Here is a 17709-nt window from a genome sequence, read left to right as displayed (position 1 = left end):
CCATTGTTACTCTCCCCACTGTTTCTCATATTCGTGTGTTCATGTAAAATGCACAACCAATGAAAGTAAAAATCTGTTGACCTGACTTGGATTATCACAATGAGCCCCTGCGATGGGTTGGAAATCTGGGAATCTGATCATTCTTTCAGCACAAGTTTATCCAGATAATATATTTCTAAGGGCAGTGAGAGGACTATTTCATTCCAAGAGATATTTGAAACTACAAAATTGTGTAACCCTTAAAGTTTTTTTAAACATAATTAAAATTCTCACATCTGTTGAAGATTTGATGTTTAATTCCTCTATTCATTCAATGAATATTTACTGAATATCTACCAGCCAGGCTTTTAATTAACATCTATTGCATCTTAAGGGTCTTCAAAATGTCTCCAAAAGCAGACTTGACAATCAACTGGAGAATGACACTGCATGTTGCAGGAGTTAGATGGGGAGTTCTGCTACTCTCCACGGCAGCATTTATGATTACAATAAAGCATACAGAAATATTTTGATTTTACACTTTGAACTTTAATATTTATAACTATTTTAATAGGCTCCTGAATTAAAGAAAATCTCCACAGGCAAAATAACAAAGCAGTAATTAGAATCATAGTTCCCTGAAATAGAAAATGACCTTTGCAACAGGAATAAAGACACAGACATAGAGAATGGACTTGAGGATATGGGGAAGGGGAAGGGGAAGCTGGGACGAAGTGAGAGAGTGGCATGGACACATATACACTACCAAATGTAAAATAGATAGCTAGTGAGAAGCAGCCGCATAGCACAGGGAGATCAGCTCGGTGCTTTGTGACCACCTAGAGGGGTGGGATAGGGAGGGTGGGAGGGAGGCACCAGAGGGAGGGGATATGGGGATATAAGTATACGTATAGCTGATTCACTTTGTTATACAGCAGCAACTAGCACAACATTGTAAAGCAATTATACTCCAATAAAGGTGTTAATTCAATTCTGACAGACTTGTGTTTCACAACGAGTGATATATACTCCTTTAGGAATTCTCTAGAGCAAATAACAAAAGTATTCAGGAAGGTTGAATGAAGCAGGTCCTGAATTTTCATTAACTCTGATGAAATGTGACAGGTTATTGATTTTTAACTCAACTGAGAGTATGGGATTATCATCTCGAAATCAAAGATGACCCCAAAAGATCTACCATTATGCTTTGGGGTATGTATTAACATGCTGTCATTTCAGATTATTTTGATTTATTTGTTGACCCTCCATCTTGTTCTAGAAAGGATTCAAGGCTGTTATCTTGAATTAAGGTTTGCTTTTCAGACTTTTTCAGATGAAATGAAAGAAGTAGTTGGATTTCCATCAACAGATTCTCAAGTTGACAGATCAGGTTCAGTGCATGGCTTCACTTTAATTTCTGGAGGGCACTGCAAAGGATTCCAACTTCACCTACAAAGAAAAACAAAGGAGTCACTCATACCATGAACAAACACCCTTCAAGTGTCCACAGTGTGTAAAACACTAGGGGATCAGTGGGGTGTGTGGCTATACTAGGTACCACCGCAACCTTCAAGGAGCTGGCGTCCTAGGATTTGGGCTGTTACAGGCGATTCCAAGTTGTAGGAGGCACTAGAGCTATTAATGTAATTAGTTTCCCTTTTCCATAGGCTGTTTCTCAGGGAAGGAGTTACTCGTTTTCTCCCCGGGAAATCACTAGCTGTTCTGTTTCTCTTTTACATGACCAGCCACAGATGCTTGCAAGGAGCTAAGCCACAGAACCCAAGCCACACAAACCCGCTGTGTCGGAATCACCTGCGGTCTTATTACAAATACAAACTCCTGAGTCATATCACGCATTCAGTGAATTTAGTCTGGGGATATGACTCAGGACTATTAATTTCTAACTAGCTCTCCAAATGATTTCTAGCTCTCCAAGTGATTCTAAGGGACACGAGGTTTGAGAAGGCATGGGCCAAGCAGGTAAGTCAGCCTAGATTGCCAGACCACTGGACTAAGGAGGGTACGATGGAGTTGCTTCCATTCATGACATGTTCTCACATGCCAAGGGGCCACAGGGACATAGACTCTTCACAGAAGTGGAAGGGGCCTTGGAGACAAAACAGCTTCCCTCCTTCCTAGATCCTGAGGAAAGTGCAGAGCGGTGATGGGGCCTTATATTAGGTCACGTAGCTCTAAGGACCCTTCAGTTCCTAAATTTGTTGTTCTGTGATTTTAAAAATTTCCTTATAAACAATAGTCTATGGAGTTATTTTTGCTTCCTCGGGGGAAATGAGAGAGAGAGAGAAAACAGCTACGGCCTGACCCTTCTATCTCACACCCCAGCCTCCAGAGCCCTTGGCTGGCCTCTTTGGTGAGCAGATCTGTTCCAGCCGAGTGTCCAAACGGTGTCTATGGGGGAGAATCAGCCTTGGGCTTTTTCAAGATGGCTGATTTCAGGGGGCCATACCTAAGGAGGAATGACTATAACGGGCTAGCTCTACATCTTAGAAGTGGCCTCAGGCAACATAGAGGGGTATGAGAGGGCTGCTTCAAGCCCACCTGCCCTTTTGGCCTTCGTTAGCATTGTTTGAGATAGAAACCTCCACTTGGCCTAGAGCTCCTCCCTTTAGGCTTGATCCTTTGGTGGTTTTAGCCATTTATTCAATAGCTCTTGAGTACCTAATATGATTTTTAGGAATAGGGCTAACTGCTAGGGGTTTGACAGCAAACCTGACATGGTTCTCTGCTCAGGTCTAGTTGGGGAGACAAGTAAACAATTACCAAATTATAAAAAAAATATAATGATAAATGCTCTGAGAGAGGGATCTGTGGGAATGCCAAGATGTAGGAGGGACACCCAAACCAGTCTTTTATCAGAAGAGATATCTATGAACGATTAAAAGATGAACTGGGGTTGGGACCGCTAAATGAGAGTGGTAGGGAGACTATTTTAAACAAGAACTGTATGGGCGAAGGCCAGGGCCCAGGGGAAAGCATGGTGGGTGTTGCTGGAGGGGAGTCTGAAGGCTAGAAAAAAATCGGGCGATGAACAAATAACACTGTGATTTTTTTAAGAGCAACTATGATAACATCCTCATTATCCAGGAAGAATAAAAGTCAATAGATGAGCTACTCTATGGTTGATAAAGTAGATAGAACCTATTCCTTAGGGGTTGGTATTCCAGGCAGAGCAAGATCCAGTGGACACTTAGAGAGAAAGGGGTAAAGATACAAAGGAGAAAGAAGGACGTGGCAGCGACAAGCCAGAGTGGAAAAGTGGTGTGATGGTAGGAGGTGGGGTGGAATCTAGGAAGGTCAAAGGAGAAAGGACACGCAAGGCAATGCTGGCCTTTTTGCCAAGTTTTTCTCTTGCAGTAAATCAGTGGCTTCCCTGGAGATGCTTTTCTTCTTAATTAAAGATTTAATACATCTCTTATCATTCCTATGGTGAAGGTAAGAAGACACAATCCTCTAGTTATGGGAGAATGGCCTCAAAGGGTGTAAATTACTTACTATTGATGGAGTCAGCCAAAATCGTAAGTTGCTGGGTATTGTCCAAGACCTCAATCCTCTGGGCGTATGGGTCATAACGAACTGAGAAGGGCCGTGGGATTATAGCAGCAAAGTTCCTGAAACCAAACCCATAGATCTAAGTGAAGGGTACCATCTGGGGAAAAATAATTTTAAAAGGTTTTTCCATTGCATTTCACTTGGCTCTTGGTAGCACTGAAACCTCACTAGAACAGGGGCTTTAGAACCAGGCTGAGAAGTGAAATGGAACTTTAGTGAGGTCCTCTTGGGAAGCCAGCGCATTTGTGGGCTAGCATTTTGCCTTTGCTCACCTAAGCCCAGTGCGTTGAAAGCTGACATGCCCAGCTTCACAGGATCCCAGAGGCCTATACGACTCACACTTATTACCCATCACTGATAAGGTATAAAACAAGTGGTAAAAAATGGCATCATGGTTGCCCTGTGCTGGTAGACCCTCTGCCTGGCCTGCCTCCTGCTGGGAGCAGAGTGGCTCAAGCAGGTTGATGGCAGGGCCATCATCGCGGAGGCCTGAGAGTCTTAGAGTCCTGGTACCACTCCATCAGCCTCTTGCTGAGCTGGCTCTGAGACTGGCACATTCACTAATTCCTTACTGAGGGCCTACTATGTGTCAGGTGCTGTGCTAGGGTCAGGGAAACAGCAGGAAACAGAAAGGACCAAAATCCCTACCCTCGTGGACCTTAAATCATACAAGAGTTTAGACATTAATAAGTGCTAAGGAGGGGGCTTCCCAGGTGGCGCAGTGGTTGAGAGTCCGCCTGCCGATGCAGGGGACACAGGTTCGTGCCCCGGTCCAGGAAGATCCCACATGCCGCGGAGCGGCTGCGCCTGTGAGCCATGGCCGCTGAGCCTGCGTGTCCGGAACCTGTGCTCCGCAACGGGAGAGGCCACAGCGGTGAGAGGCCCGCGTACCGCCAAAAAAAAAAAAAAAAAAAAAAAAAAAAAAAGTGCTAAGGAGAAAAATAAATCACAGAAGGGGATAAGGAGTGCTGGCGGGAAAGGGCTGGTCGTGACTGTAAATAAGCTGGTTAGAGAAAGACACACAGAGAAGGTTAAATGCCGGTGAAGATTGGAAGGAGGGGAGGGGGCGAGTTATGCAAGTATCTAGGAGAATGAAGCAACAGGGACTTCCCCAGGTTAGAAGCCTTCTAGCGCTGCTCGGTGTGGGTACCTCTGTGGCCTCCCTGTACATAGGAGAGTTCAGGTGTGGACTGGGGGTCGGCAATGAGCAAGGATCGGCTGGCAGGCTTGTCTGCAGGGCTCGGCACAGTTCAGCCAATAGGCTATGAAATAGGGTCCCGTGAAGGAAAGAGCTTCTCTCAACAGAGAGTGGAAAGACACAAAGGTGGGGAGGCTGGGGGATAACGTGGTCTGATGCATGCCCTTGCTGTAGTCATTGGAGTCCACTCTCCAAGCCACCCACAGATCAGGGGCAACAGGACAAATCAGGAGGGTCCCAAGAGCCGTTGACCCACCTTGGTCGTCACCTCACCTCACTTTCTCCTTGGCATCATTAAAACTCTCAGCCACGTAATACAGGGGCTGGAACTCTGTGATTGTGTACTGCTGGAGAGCGGTCTTCTCCAGTTCCAGAGGAAGGAGCTTCGGCTTGCCTGACAAGCAATACTGCAGGTCCCAGATGGAAAGTTCTCATGGTTAAATCAGGGCTGGTGGTCCCTGCCGCATCCCAGAGGCCATTGGTGCACCCCCTCCCATCTCATCCTGATTCCTTCCACACCCCAGCCCACATGCAGTCAACTGAATTATTAGGCATATACTAGATAACCTTTATAGCTCATCTAAAGCCAGCAGTCAAGATAGAAAGGAGTATTTTACCCCAACCATTTTCAAGTAAGGTGATCAATAGACAACGTGGGGGCCAACCACATTTTCCGGCATGTGTTTGCATATATCCCAATGTACAGGTCAACCTTGGGCTCAGGAGGCCCCTCTGCACTGGAGACCTGTGTACTACCTCTAACACCCACAGTCGTGACCAAATCATAGCCGCTAAGAGATCAATCACTTGAGGAGAAGCCCCCAGGTTGAATTTCAAAGTGAATACAAATGGGTTTCAACAGCGCAAAGAGAAAAAGGGTGGTCTGCTGCACCCACCACTTTCAGATCCATCCTTGGTTTCTGTTAGGGTCATACCTGTAATTCACCAAAGGACGACAGGAGCCCAGCACCATATGCCTTTATGGAGTCTCCTTCCTTGCAGAGCCCAAACTCCACAGTAAACCAGTAAATCTGAAATGGAACGTCAAGTTGAGAGCATACCTCGAGGAAGGGAAAGGCAGCAGATGACCCAGGGCCAAGGACAGGACTGCCCAGGTGGGAGTTTGCGCAGGTCTGTTCTCTGAATCAGCATGACCTGGGCTCATGGTTTTGTGTCTGTCCTATGTCTTACCCTATCCAGTCACCTGTTGAATCAAGAGTTGGCTGAATGCAAGATGGGATGGGATGCAGTGGAGGAGTACTGAGGAAGCCCCCAGAAGATACTCCCAGCAAGCAACTCTCTCTGTGACAGGAACTCCTCCGCCCCTTTTGCCTTCTCCATGGCATCAACTAGAGTGAGATGCTCCCCTAAGTTGGTTGGAGTTACCAGACAATCCCGTCAGGCTCCACGGGGGAGGTAGGGGATTGGGTCGTGATAGAATCAGTGAGGGGGCATCTTATCATCTGTGTGGCTGAACCACACTGACTCCATTCTGTCAGCTCCATCTAAGCCTGCGGTCCTAACCCCTCCCCTTTCTGCAACACTGAGCTTTAGCCTATTTACAAGGAATGCACCAGACAAGTTCTCGTCTACTTTTACCCTTGCCTGATATAAAAACTTCACCTGATATGAAAAATTTTGCTGATGCAGACGGTTAATGGCTCACAAGGAATAATGGTCATGAGACCTCCTGAGGGGATGAAGAAACCCTGGCTCCTGATGGAGCGGACATGCTTCTCCCTTAGTAGTCAGATTCTATCTTTAGTTTTGGTCCCTTTAAATCCCCCTGTACCCTTCTCGTGGCACAGAGTGAGGCTGCAAATGCCTTTGGGCTGTTGTCCTCCTGGCCCTGCCTGTGTGTAAGTTACCCACAATAAACTTCATCATTGCATTTTATGGAGTTTCCTCCTTCCTTTTTTGGCCTCAAAGTTCCTTCTCAGTTCGGACGTTATTATTTAATATCCCCACCATCCAACAATCTGTGTTAAAACCCTGTCAGTCACTGCACTTATCCTCCCCCAAAACCAAATCCTTTTCTTTCAATAGCTTCCAGTGCAACGTGCCCTAGATAAATGGCCTGGGCAATAAGGTCCTGGAAGTCTGCCATCACCCTACTGAATAGGGCCAAGAGAAAGCCAAGACCCAGTTAGTGCTAGAGATTGTCACAGTCTTGGAGAATTAGCTGTGGGTTTCTAGTTAAGTCCGTTGATTGCACTAGAGAATGCTAAACCTGTGAAGGCTGTCAGAACTTAGTCTGACCTCCGCACATACAGATGAGAAGTCTTTAGCCCAGAGAGGTCAAGCTACATGCATACAGTGGCACAGCATCTCAAGGGCAGAGCAAGGAGCCCAAGACTGTTTCCAGCTCAGTATATCAATAATAAGATTTTTTTTTTGAGAAGCTATGTTGGTAATGAGTACTTTTATCATTGTTACAGCAAGTAACATGATGCTCTGCATTTGAGTTTCTTTTTTTCTTACAAGTGAGAGATTCTATCAAGCTCTGCAGTTTTCTTTGAAAGTTGCTTTTTGTATCGCTACAGCATCTGGCATTTAAAAACTCACATTCACACAAGTTTAACTCTTCAGACCCTCAAGATGATCATGATAAACTTTTGAGATGGGCAGAATATAAACGACTGTGTCTATTTTTAGAGATGAGGAAGCAAAAGCCACTTGCCCAGGGTCTCAGAGCAGCTGGTCAGTGAGAAAGGATCGGAGTTTTGGGCCTTCTGATAAACTGAATTCGTAAACTTCTAAACTGATACATCTTCATGATATATTTGCATTCATCTGCGGTCCCTAATTCCATTATAAAGTTTTATTTCTCATCTTCCCAGCTGAGCACATTATAAGAAATGTGGCTTACAGGCTGGGGAGGGATGCCCGCAAGTTGGAAAGGGGTCTGTAGGAAGGAAAGGCCTGCTGTGCAGAGTCACTGCCTCCATGGCTTCAGTGGATGAGCCGTCAGATCCACTGGGGAAGGAAGTGTTCAGTTAGAAGGGGAAAGCCCACCCCCTTTTCTACCTGGTGTCTGAGAAAGGAAAGATCTTAACGCTGGCTCCAGTGTAAAGGCAGAGAGTAAATATTCCCTCTTCAAAGCTGTGACTCCAGCTTCCCACCCACTTAAGGGGGTTCTCAAGGACTATCATTATAGCCTGTTGGTGTTTTCAAGACACTGTTTAAAATTAAATGTCTGCATACAGTTGATTTCACAATCGAACCATTAAGAAGTCAAAATGTGAAATGTCACTCGTGCAAACGTAACCCAGGGCATTCTGATTTTTTTCCGCAAATGACCTGGCTTTCAGGGAAGGAGCAAAGCTTCAAAGACCTGAGGCCCTGACACCATCCACCAGGAAGAGAGAGAACTTACTGTTGCGAGTTTCTCAATGTACTCGTCGGGGGCACCCAGAGAGGCGAGGCCGATTTCCTGTAATTGTGGAGAAACAAAGTCACTGGCATGGCTGGGGTCTGCCTATCTTCAACCTCTACCCTCGGGTCCGACCTCGTACTTGACCACAGGAAAGGGATGGGTGGCTAGACGCCTTCAGAAGGGCCCAGATAGACTCTCATTGTTCTGTCAAATCTTCCTTGACCACATTTCATAAAATCACAGATCTCTAGAATGGGGGAAGCCTTTATCCATCACTTGGTCCTTTGTATTCACTTTGCAAAAGAGAAAACGGAGGCCCAGAGAAGGGAGACGACCTGCTCAAGGTCAGGCGATAGGTGGCATCTGAAGTTTCATATCCTGATTATTCTTCCATAGTTCAAGCGGAACATTCCTGGAGCACTAGATGAGACTTAATCATGTACCCTGAAGACACCACAGGAGACTTGCAGAGAAGTGCTTGACATCTGTCCAGGTATATACATAGCTGGAGAGTCTGAGATGTCATGGACCACCTCTCATCACAGCTCCAAATCCAGGATCCCTAGTGGTCTCTGTCTCTTTCACAGCATTTGCTCCAGCCTACCTTGTATCAGACATATCGTATATATACAAATATATATGTTTCTTTCCTACTATATGCATTTATTCATTCCAAAAATATTTATCAAATGCCTCCTATGTGGCAGGCAGTGTACCAAACGGTAAAGATCCTTGACCTTGTAAATAGTGTCTAAGTGGATAGCGAAAGACAGAAATAATAAGCATATACATAGGTATGTTACAAGGTGGTAAGTTCTTTGGAAAGAAGAAACAAAAGGAGGAAGGGACAAGGGGGGACCCGGAGTACCAGGAAAGCGGGGGTGGGGTGGGGAGGCTGGGATTTTAAATAAGCTTCCAGGGTAAGCATCATTGGGAAGGCGATACCTGAGCAAAGACTTGATGGAAGAGAGGTTGTTGGCATTGCTGATATTTGAGGGAAGAGAATTGTGCAGGCCAAGTGTACAGCCCGTGGAAAAGCTCGTGAAGGAGGCGCGATGTCGGTTGGTTCAAACAATGGGGAAGGACCACTGTGGCTAGAGCAGAGTAAGGGGTAGGGGTGGCAGGTGACAGCAAAGAGGGATCTGCAGCTCAATCATGTAGGAATTCCTTGGCTGTTTTAGGACTTAGGATTCTCCTCTCTACAACATGGGGAGCCAAGGCAGGGTTTTGAACAGAAGGGTGGCAAGATCTGATTTGTGCCGTCAAAGTTTCACTCTGACTGCTGTGTGAGAGTTGACTGTAGGGGGTCAAGTGTAGAGGCATAAAGACCAGTTAGGAGGCTACTGCAGTCACCAGCATGAGAAGCGATAGGGCTGAGATGAAATTGGTAGCAGTGGACGTGATGAGCAATGGTCAGATTCTACATATTTTGGAGGTCAAACACAGAATTTTATGCAAGATTGATTGTGGGGTATGTCCAAGAGGAGTCAATAATGCTTTAGGTTTGAGCGACTGGAAGGATGGCGTTGCCATGAACTAATACAGGAAGAGCTGTGGGTGGAGAAGGTTTGAGTGGTAAGATCAGGAATTGCATTTTGGACAGGATGAATAGAGATGTCCATCGGACATCCAAGCAGAGATATTGAGTAGATGGCTGGATGTGTAAGTCTCAGTTTGGGGACTGAAGTCTGGGCTAGATATATAAATGTGTTCATCATCAGAGTGGAGATGGTACTTAAAGCCATGAGATTGGATGGTGCTTAAAGCAGACAGAGAGAAGGACCAAGGACCGGGCCCCCTTGGATGCAAGAGGGTACGTGGTCTTCATCTCTGTATCCCTCCCTGGTCAAGCCCATTACATGCAAAGAAAATGCTGTCTGATTTAGAGTGAATCAAATTCAGACACTGACTTAGCCTGGCTCCATTCTCCTGCCCCTTCCCCATCTGTGTTCCATCCACCCAGCTCAGACATGCCACGGTCCTGAATCGAACAGAAGTCATAGACAAATGCAAGGTTGAGAGAGTGCCCTGTTCTCATAGTCACCATTCTTCGTGAGCCCAGATCTTGTCTAATACAAGGGGCCCAAAGTGCTTCATCCCCACTCCATCCTGCACTCCAGTGTCCTGCTTTTAGATCAAAAAGGAATATGCTCAGGGAACTCAAAAGGACTCCCTGCCTTGGAACAGTCCAGGTCAAAGTTGGAACCGTGAACACTGACGACCCAGTAGCTTCTGTCTGCTGACTCAGGTAATTGTCCTGTCATCTGTGGGGAGTCCCCAAAATGGAACCGGCTTGGGGAGAATGGCCACTTGGCCTCTGATTGGGCAGAATAACCTCTGGTGATGAGAATTAAAAGTTCCTATTCCCCGAGGAAAAAACTGATCTTCCTTTGGCCATGTTAACAAATCCTGGTTTGAAAGCTATCCCAAGCAATCAATGACATCTTAGCAGCAGGAACCGCACTTCTGAAAGTCAGCTGGTCGGCGAATAGCCTCAGTCCCGTGGTGACGCTTCCATGGTTAAAGTTCACCTAATTTCTAAACACTCCCACTTCTAAAAGTCCAACGATCTCTGAACTTCACAATCCCCCCAAACCCACATAAAAGCAATCATTGTCTTTGTTTCCAGAGGCTGTGTCTAACAAGCGCAGTTTTCCCTTGGTTAGCAAAGCAGTTAATTCTGCTGTTCGTTAGTTTGTTTCAGCTACTCAGTGGCAGCCTCTTCATTCAAGAGTGCAAATAGGGCTTCCCTGGTGGCGCAGTGGTTGAGAGTCCGCCTGCCGATGCAGGGGACACGGGTTCTTGCCCCGGTCTGGGAGGATCCCACATGCCGCGGAGCGGCTGCGCCCATGAGCCATGGCCGCTGAGTGTGCGCGCCCGGAGCCTGTGCTCCGCAACAGGAGAGGCCACAGCAGTGAGAGGCCCGTTTACCGCAAAAAAAAAAAAAAAGAGTGCAAATAGTTCTTTCTTTCTGCTGAGGGGAAATGCTTGTGCAATTCACACACACGTGGCCCAGCCCTTGCTCATGGGTCCTTCCATTTGATCCTTATTCTTCCTTGTGAGGAAGAAAACTGTCAGGGAGGGCTTTTATTGGTCCACGTCTCTGTGACCCAGGCACAGGGTGGGCTGGCAACGTGCCCCCCAGCAGCACCGTTCAACTCTCCCGTGATCGCAGTTACCCAGCCATGGTTTGGGGCCGCCTCTCGGTGCCAGGAGAGACTTACTAGGATCCTTTCACTCATCCAAAACGCATTTTCGGGCCTGCTCACCACTGCGCTAGATGAATCAAAGCCTAGCCTGCTGCTTTGATGATGGAGACGAGGCCACTGGCTCTTTACTTTTTGTCAGCTATGAGTCAGGCTACTGGCATTGGATTCTTGTCAAATGCCATCTTACTTAATGAAAGCATATACAAAACTGACTGCCTGACAGGGTAGAAAGCGGCAAAGGCCCTAAAGAGGACGGGAAAAAAATGCCCGGAGAACTTGGAAGATGGTAAGGTTACTTCTGCATAGGGATCAGGGAGGTTGTCACGGATGAAAAGGCTCCTAAACTACACCTGGTAGGACAAGTGAGATTAGCTAAGTCAATAACACACAATTCAGAGGATGACCGAGTCGCCAATTCCATGCTGTGGTCCCTGGGATTGGCAATTGGCCAGCTCCATGGGACCACATACCCATCTGTGATGGGATCACAGAACTGTACTTGGTTTCTACCCTTGCAGAGGACATGAAGGCCCCTGCATGGATTCAATTTATCTTGAGCAGTCCAGGTCTCACCCCTGTGAGTAGAAGGCTAGAGAGATCAGTTCCTCACCTGCGAAAACTGGGCAAAGCTGCGATCTGAAAACAAGGGTACATGTCCCAACAGCTCATGGCAGATGTCACTGAAAAACAGAAAGCACAGAGCTTGGAGGGGAGGAGGATTATAAGCCATAACAGACTCAGTCTTTCTATGTGAGGAATGGGTGGAAGAAAGGAAGCAACTCATTCAGTCTTACAAACTCATTCCTAAGAATAAGTGGTGTGTAAAGCTTGCTATCAGTTGAGACAAGTTATAAGAGAAAAGGGAGAAGGGGAAAGAAAAGTAAGGGACAGGGCAGGGCACGGCAGCCAGGGGGTCTTCAGTGTACGCCCAGTGGGATGCAGAACAAAAGAGGCAATATTCCTGTGAGCATCCTCCCATACGCCTGCGCGAGCTGTGGACAAACACTTCCCATCCCAAGTCTTCTCGTCGGTATTGACATCCCTGGGCAGATACAATATGCTCAGTTAGTTATTCCTCATGGGAACTAAATAATAATAGTAATAAAAATAATAGAGTCCTCTCTTATTCTGGAGAGGGCAGCCGTTGGTCAGAGAAGAAAACTTAACATTTATTTAACACTTTCGGCACCAGGTTTATTAGGAACAGGTCTTTTCTGGTTTATAGTAACGAACTTTGCAGGCTGGGAAAGATCATTTGGGGCATCCTGCTGACTTTTCATATCAATTGCTTAAGTTCTATTTGACTAAGAAGATGGCTCAAAGCATGGTGGCCAGTCATTCACTACCTCCAGCCAAGACACAATCTAGGCAAAGAGAGACTAGAATCATCTAGGTGTGATTCAGGAATGAGGAGGTGTTGAGACAGCCTGGCCGTCACTTGTTCCTGTTCCCCTTGGGCACTCCACAGCTCTGACTTCTACCGTGTCTTTGGAATTTGAATGTGAGCTCTCATTCTCTCATTCGGAGGAGATCTGAACCTTTGAGTCACAAGATACCTAAATCTCCAATCAGTACAATCTATTCGGACAGAGAAAATCCCCAGAAGAGATGAGTTTCCCTTGTCGTACTGTCGTCATCCAGGCAACTGGTCCCATGGACTAGCCCACAGTGTACCTGGAGCGGGGAGAGATGGCACTCACTGTGGCTGGCCACCGATAGCAGAAGGACGATACTCACGGTTCAGGCGTATACATGGGCTTGGACCCATGTCTGATGTACTGAGTGCAGTGGAAGACTCGAAAGGCCAGGCCACCCAAGAAATCCCGAGAGGAAAGCAGGCCAGCCACAGGTCGGAGGCGGAAGCCAGTACAAGCTGGGAAGCAAAGGAGAAAGAAAACTGAAAGCCCATCACAGGGACCCAAAAGGGCCTGAAGACCTTTAGGGAGGGAACCAGTACACTCAGCCGTCCAGGAGCATGGGTGTCGATGCCAAGCAGACTTGGCTTCAAATCTATGCCCCAGTACTTTCTAGCTGGGTGATTTGAGTCAAGGAGTTTCACTTCTCTGAGCCTCAGTTTTCTCATCTGCAAAATGGGGGTAGATACTTCTTAGGGTTAGTCTGAGAATCAGAAGAGCTAATAAATATAAAATACTTAGAGCTTAGCACATTGGAAACATCCAATAAATTTAGCTTTCATTATTGTTTGTTAGGGTGGAATGCTTATTCCCTACTTCTCATGTTTCCGGAGTGGGGAATTCCCACTCTACTTCCCAAGACGGAAGAATATGAAAGGAACACTTCTAGCTTTTCTATATGTGCTTCACACAGGACACCCCATGAGGAACAGTGACTTCTCTGATTGAAGGATTTGAGAGGAGGAAATGAATATTCTCAATGTAACCCTCTCTGCCCTTTCTCTCTTCACGATCCACACAGGAGCTCATTCTGGTCTGCTCTTGGCCAGGCAATGGACTACACACTGCACCAATGAATTGGCGAGTAAATTTACCTAATCCAGGGGTGAAATATTAGGAAATCCATTTTGCCTGCACCTCTATACCACATTCTCTAAGTAGCTTCTATCAGTAATACAGCTGACATTTTGATCACCCATCTCTCTGGTTCCTATATCTGTCTCTCAATTTGTTCCAAACCTGGAAGGAGAATAGTAATGACAGTGATCATGGTAATAATAGCTAACACTATATAATACCTACCACATGTCAGACACAGTTCTAAGCACTTTAGATATACGAATTAATCCTCATCCTAACTCTAGGAGGTAGATGCTTTTATTATCTCCACTTTCTAGATGGGGAAGCTGAGGCATACAGAGGTTAAGGCTCCTGCCCAAGGTCACAGCTACCGGCAGTCCGGCTTCAGAGTCTGTTTCCTTAATTGCTACTCTATACCTCCCCAGCTGCTAGTATTACTGCTGTATTCTTGTTATTGGCCATAGCAACGTGTGTAATTAGTCAAAGAACGTCTTTAAGACCCCTTTGTCCCTCCGATTACATGCCTTAGACCCTCAGGCTGAATTCATTCTGCTTGGGCCCCCGCTCCTCTCTTTATCTGAGAAGTAAAGACTCTAAATGGAAGGGATTCAAAAGGTCCTCTAGCCGCCCCCTCTCCCAATCTATCCTAGTTACCACTTCCCTCCCTGCCACGTAGCTTCCCTGGCTTTTTGCCCCAGAGCTGGCCATAGCATCTCTGCATAGTTCAGAGGCACAGAAAACTCTTTCTATAACCCTGTGATCTGTATCCCCACTTTCCCTCATTTTACCTGGCACGTAATAGGTATTCAATATGTTTTGTCTGTTTATTTTCATTTTGCTGAGTCAACACCACCTGGCAGAAAGGAGAACACTTATCTCCCCTGGAAATGATGGGCAGGTCAACCCGATCACGAATTTACCCACTGAGTTACTCAGATTCCAACGAAACCCAAATTCAATGAGCACCTGCCGTAACACTAGGTAACACTATGCTTTCACATTCAATATCTTATTTCATTCTCACAATTTCCCTAGGAGAAAGGCTAAAAGGCTGACAGTCTCCATTTGACAGATGACTAAACTGAGGTAGTTTCTCCCAACTAGAGAGGATCAAAGCAAGATTCCAGATACCAGATGCATAGACTTAGAGCTCAGGTATCTCAGCACAAATCTCATTTTCTTACACAAACGCACACTGCAGCCAGCTCATAAAGTAGCAGGAGCTGCAGGAAGAACCCGGACGAGGCACCTTGGGCTTTGAGTGTTAAAAAATCCTTTCAGAGGGCTTCCCTGGTGGCGCAGTGGTTGAGAGTCCGCCTGCCGATGCAGGGGACACGGGTTCGTGCCCCGGTCCGGGAAGATCCCACGTGCTGCAGAGCGGCTGGGCCCGTGAGCCATGGCCGCTGAGCCTGCGCATCCGGAGCCTGTGCAATCCCGGTTTTCCTGGGACAAGTTACCTGCCTGCATCAGCATGAACACACTCACCCCCATTTACTTTTCTTCCCCTCCCCATCCGCCCCACACCGACCTTTTGACCCTGATGTGGACTTACTCTGCAGAAACTGAGAAACCTCTTCGAGCTGGGGGATGTTATCTTCGCGGAAGCCACAGTACTTTTCCAGAAGTGGGAAAATGTGGTTGTGCTCGTAGCAAGCATGGGTTTTGTACAAGGACTTCAGGGTCCTGAACACTATCCCCCATGTTTTCTTTTCTTCCTCCGTGTATTCCACTCGAGGGATGGGCTGCCCACTAGGATACAGACATGAAATATTTGTCTGCTGCAGGGCAGGTGCAAGAGTAGAGGATGAAGGAGCCGTAGCAGAGGGAGACGGGTTCAGAGTCTGTGAGCTGCCGCCCCCGACCACAGCGGATTTCATATTTCATAAGTGATTTGAAAGAGGAAAATTCCATTTCTTGATATAGCAAACATTCATGTGACTTGGTTAAGCAAGGATACAAGCTCTCACCTCATCCACTGCACCAAGGATTTCCTCTCACTTTGGGAAACCACTTGGCTTTTCTGCTCTCCTATCTCATATTCTTTACCCAGTATGGAAATTCACTTACCTTCGGGAGCCTGTAATATAAATGTGTGAAGTAGCAGGTATAGATAATAGGAGGGCGGAGGCTGAGTCAAGTGAAGAATACATCCTCTTTCTAAACAAAGGCATCCAAGTTCAAGCAATTCTACCTGTTGGCTAAAGTGGATTTAATATGTGTACCATGAGTTTGAGATCCCTTGTTTAATGGGCATGTACTTGCTGGATTTGATATTTCTGCCCCTAGGAAGTTATAAAGGTACTTGAATGCATGTTAGGTGCAAATCTGCTTACCTAGCATCTTCCGCTATGACATAACAAAAATACGGGGAGCTTATTAAAGTATGTATGTTGGACCTGCCCCTCAGATCCGGAACCTGTGGGGAAGGGGAGGGCCCGGGCATCTGGATTCCAATAAGCTCCCAGGTGACACACTATATTTGGAGAGTCATTAGTTCGATAGGTCCTTTCGAAAACCATCTAAGAGTGAGCTGTGTTCTGAACAGCGAAAACAAATGAAAACCAAACAAAGCCTGACTTCAAAGACCCGTGACTGTTCTCTGGGCTACAGGCCTGTTTCCTAACAGGGTACACGGTGTCTGGGACAAGGCGAGACTGTTTACCTTAGAATTATGGATCATCTTCAGGCTCCAAACTAGGTCCCTCCTGCCCTTTCAGAGCTGTCGCTCTTCCATGGACATTAAAGCAAAGTCCTCATTATGTTCCATGGAAAGATGGGCAGGGATTAGGGGAAAAAGACAGACTGTTGCTTCAGAATCGAAAGCAAGACAAGCCCATTATAGGGTTCTATAATGGCGTAGGGACTGAAAAGAACATCAGGAAAGCCCCTGCCTATGGATGCCCCATTGTTTCAGGGCTAAGTGCCGATGCAGGGAAAGAAAAGGCTTCGGAAACTGACAGAGATGGGTTCACTGCTTCGCTCCGCCATTGCCTAGCTGAATGGCCTCAAGCAGTTTAGTAAACCTCTTTGAGCCTAGTCTGCATAGCCGTTAGGTGGGCTAATGCCAACTAACTCTTTGGAGGGTATGGAAGAGAGTTAACTGAAATGCTATGTATACAATAAAGATGTTAAAAAATTAAAAAAAATTTTTTAAATTAAAAAGAAATGCTATGTATAAAGTACATAACACTGGTGCTGACAATAATACCATTGGATAGTTGGTAATTATCATGATAATGGATTCTCATTTAGAAAGAAAGGTATCTGCTATTTCTGCAACAAATTTTCAAGAGTTAGTAACATCCTAGGCAACGAGCTGTCCCTCTGGTTGACATTTACTGTGCCAGGCGTTCAATATCCATTCCCATTCTTCCAGTAAAGCACCCTTCTCCCATCTCAGTCTGCAGGTTCAGGTAAGAGGAGACTCCACCACTCCTACCTTCAGAGGTGGGCATGTGACCGGGCCCAGTCAATTAGAGTGTCTCATTTCCCTGGCCACAGTGACTGGCTGAGAGATGGGCCCATGTCCTGATGAGAGCCAATGAGACTCAATGAGAGAACTTTTGTTGATTGTGTTGAAAAGAGACAGAATCTTTGGTTGGGCTGTGGTGTCAGCCTGGCAGTGCTGGGGTCCACCTCCAAGAGACATGAGGCCAGTGCCTCTGAGCAAGGCCACTACAGAGGACACCAGAGTCAGGGGAAGGGAGAGAGAATGAGACGCTGAGTCCCAGACCCACCTGTGCCTCAACTACTTCCCTTAAACTTTTCACTTATAGGAGCCAAGAAAAGCCTCCTTTTTGTTTGAGTTGACTTGCAGCTGAAAGATATAAATCCCTATAGTCCATTTAGCATATTCTTACATAAAATTTTAAAGCCTAACCC

The 17709-nt window shown here is 46.4% G+C and overlaps 1 protein-coding gene across 1 annotated transcript in view; it reads right to left on the bottom strand.

Moving 5' to 3' along the window:
- Window positions 1-1279: 1279 nt before the first annotated feature.
- Window positions 1280-17709, bottom strand: part of PAH (phenylalanine hydroxylase) — a gene marked incomplete at its 5' end in the record, with an annotated part of 71021 nt that continues 54591 nt past the window's right edge. The window contains 8 exons of the mRNA XM_079937744.1: window positions 1280-1428; window positions 3493-3608; window positions 5021-5154; window positions 5683-5778; window positions 8124-8180; window positions 11943-12012; window positions 13070-13205; window positions 15380-15576. Coding sequence (XP_079793870.1) covers window positions 1385-1428; window positions 3493-3608; window positions 5021-5154; window positions 5683-5778; window positions 8124-8180; window positions 11943-12012; window positions 13070-13205; window positions 15380-15576 — 850 coding nt within the window. The 3' untranslated portion in view covers window positions 1280-1384. The remainder of the gene's footprint in view (window positions 1429-3492; window positions 3609-5020; window positions 5155-5682; window positions 5779-8123; window positions 8181-11942; window positions 12013-13069; window positions 13206-15379; window positions 15577-17709) is intronic.

The sequence above is a fragment of the Stenella coeruleoalba genome (genome assembly GCF_951394435.1).
Source record: "Stenella coeruleoalba genome assembly, chromosome: 11".
NCBI lineage: Eukaryota > Metazoa > Chordata > Mammalia > Artiodactyla > Delphinidae > Stenella > Stenella coeruleoalba.
The sequence above is the reverse complement of the archived record's forward strand: the minus strand, read 5'-3'. Positions and strand labels throughout refer to the sequence as shown.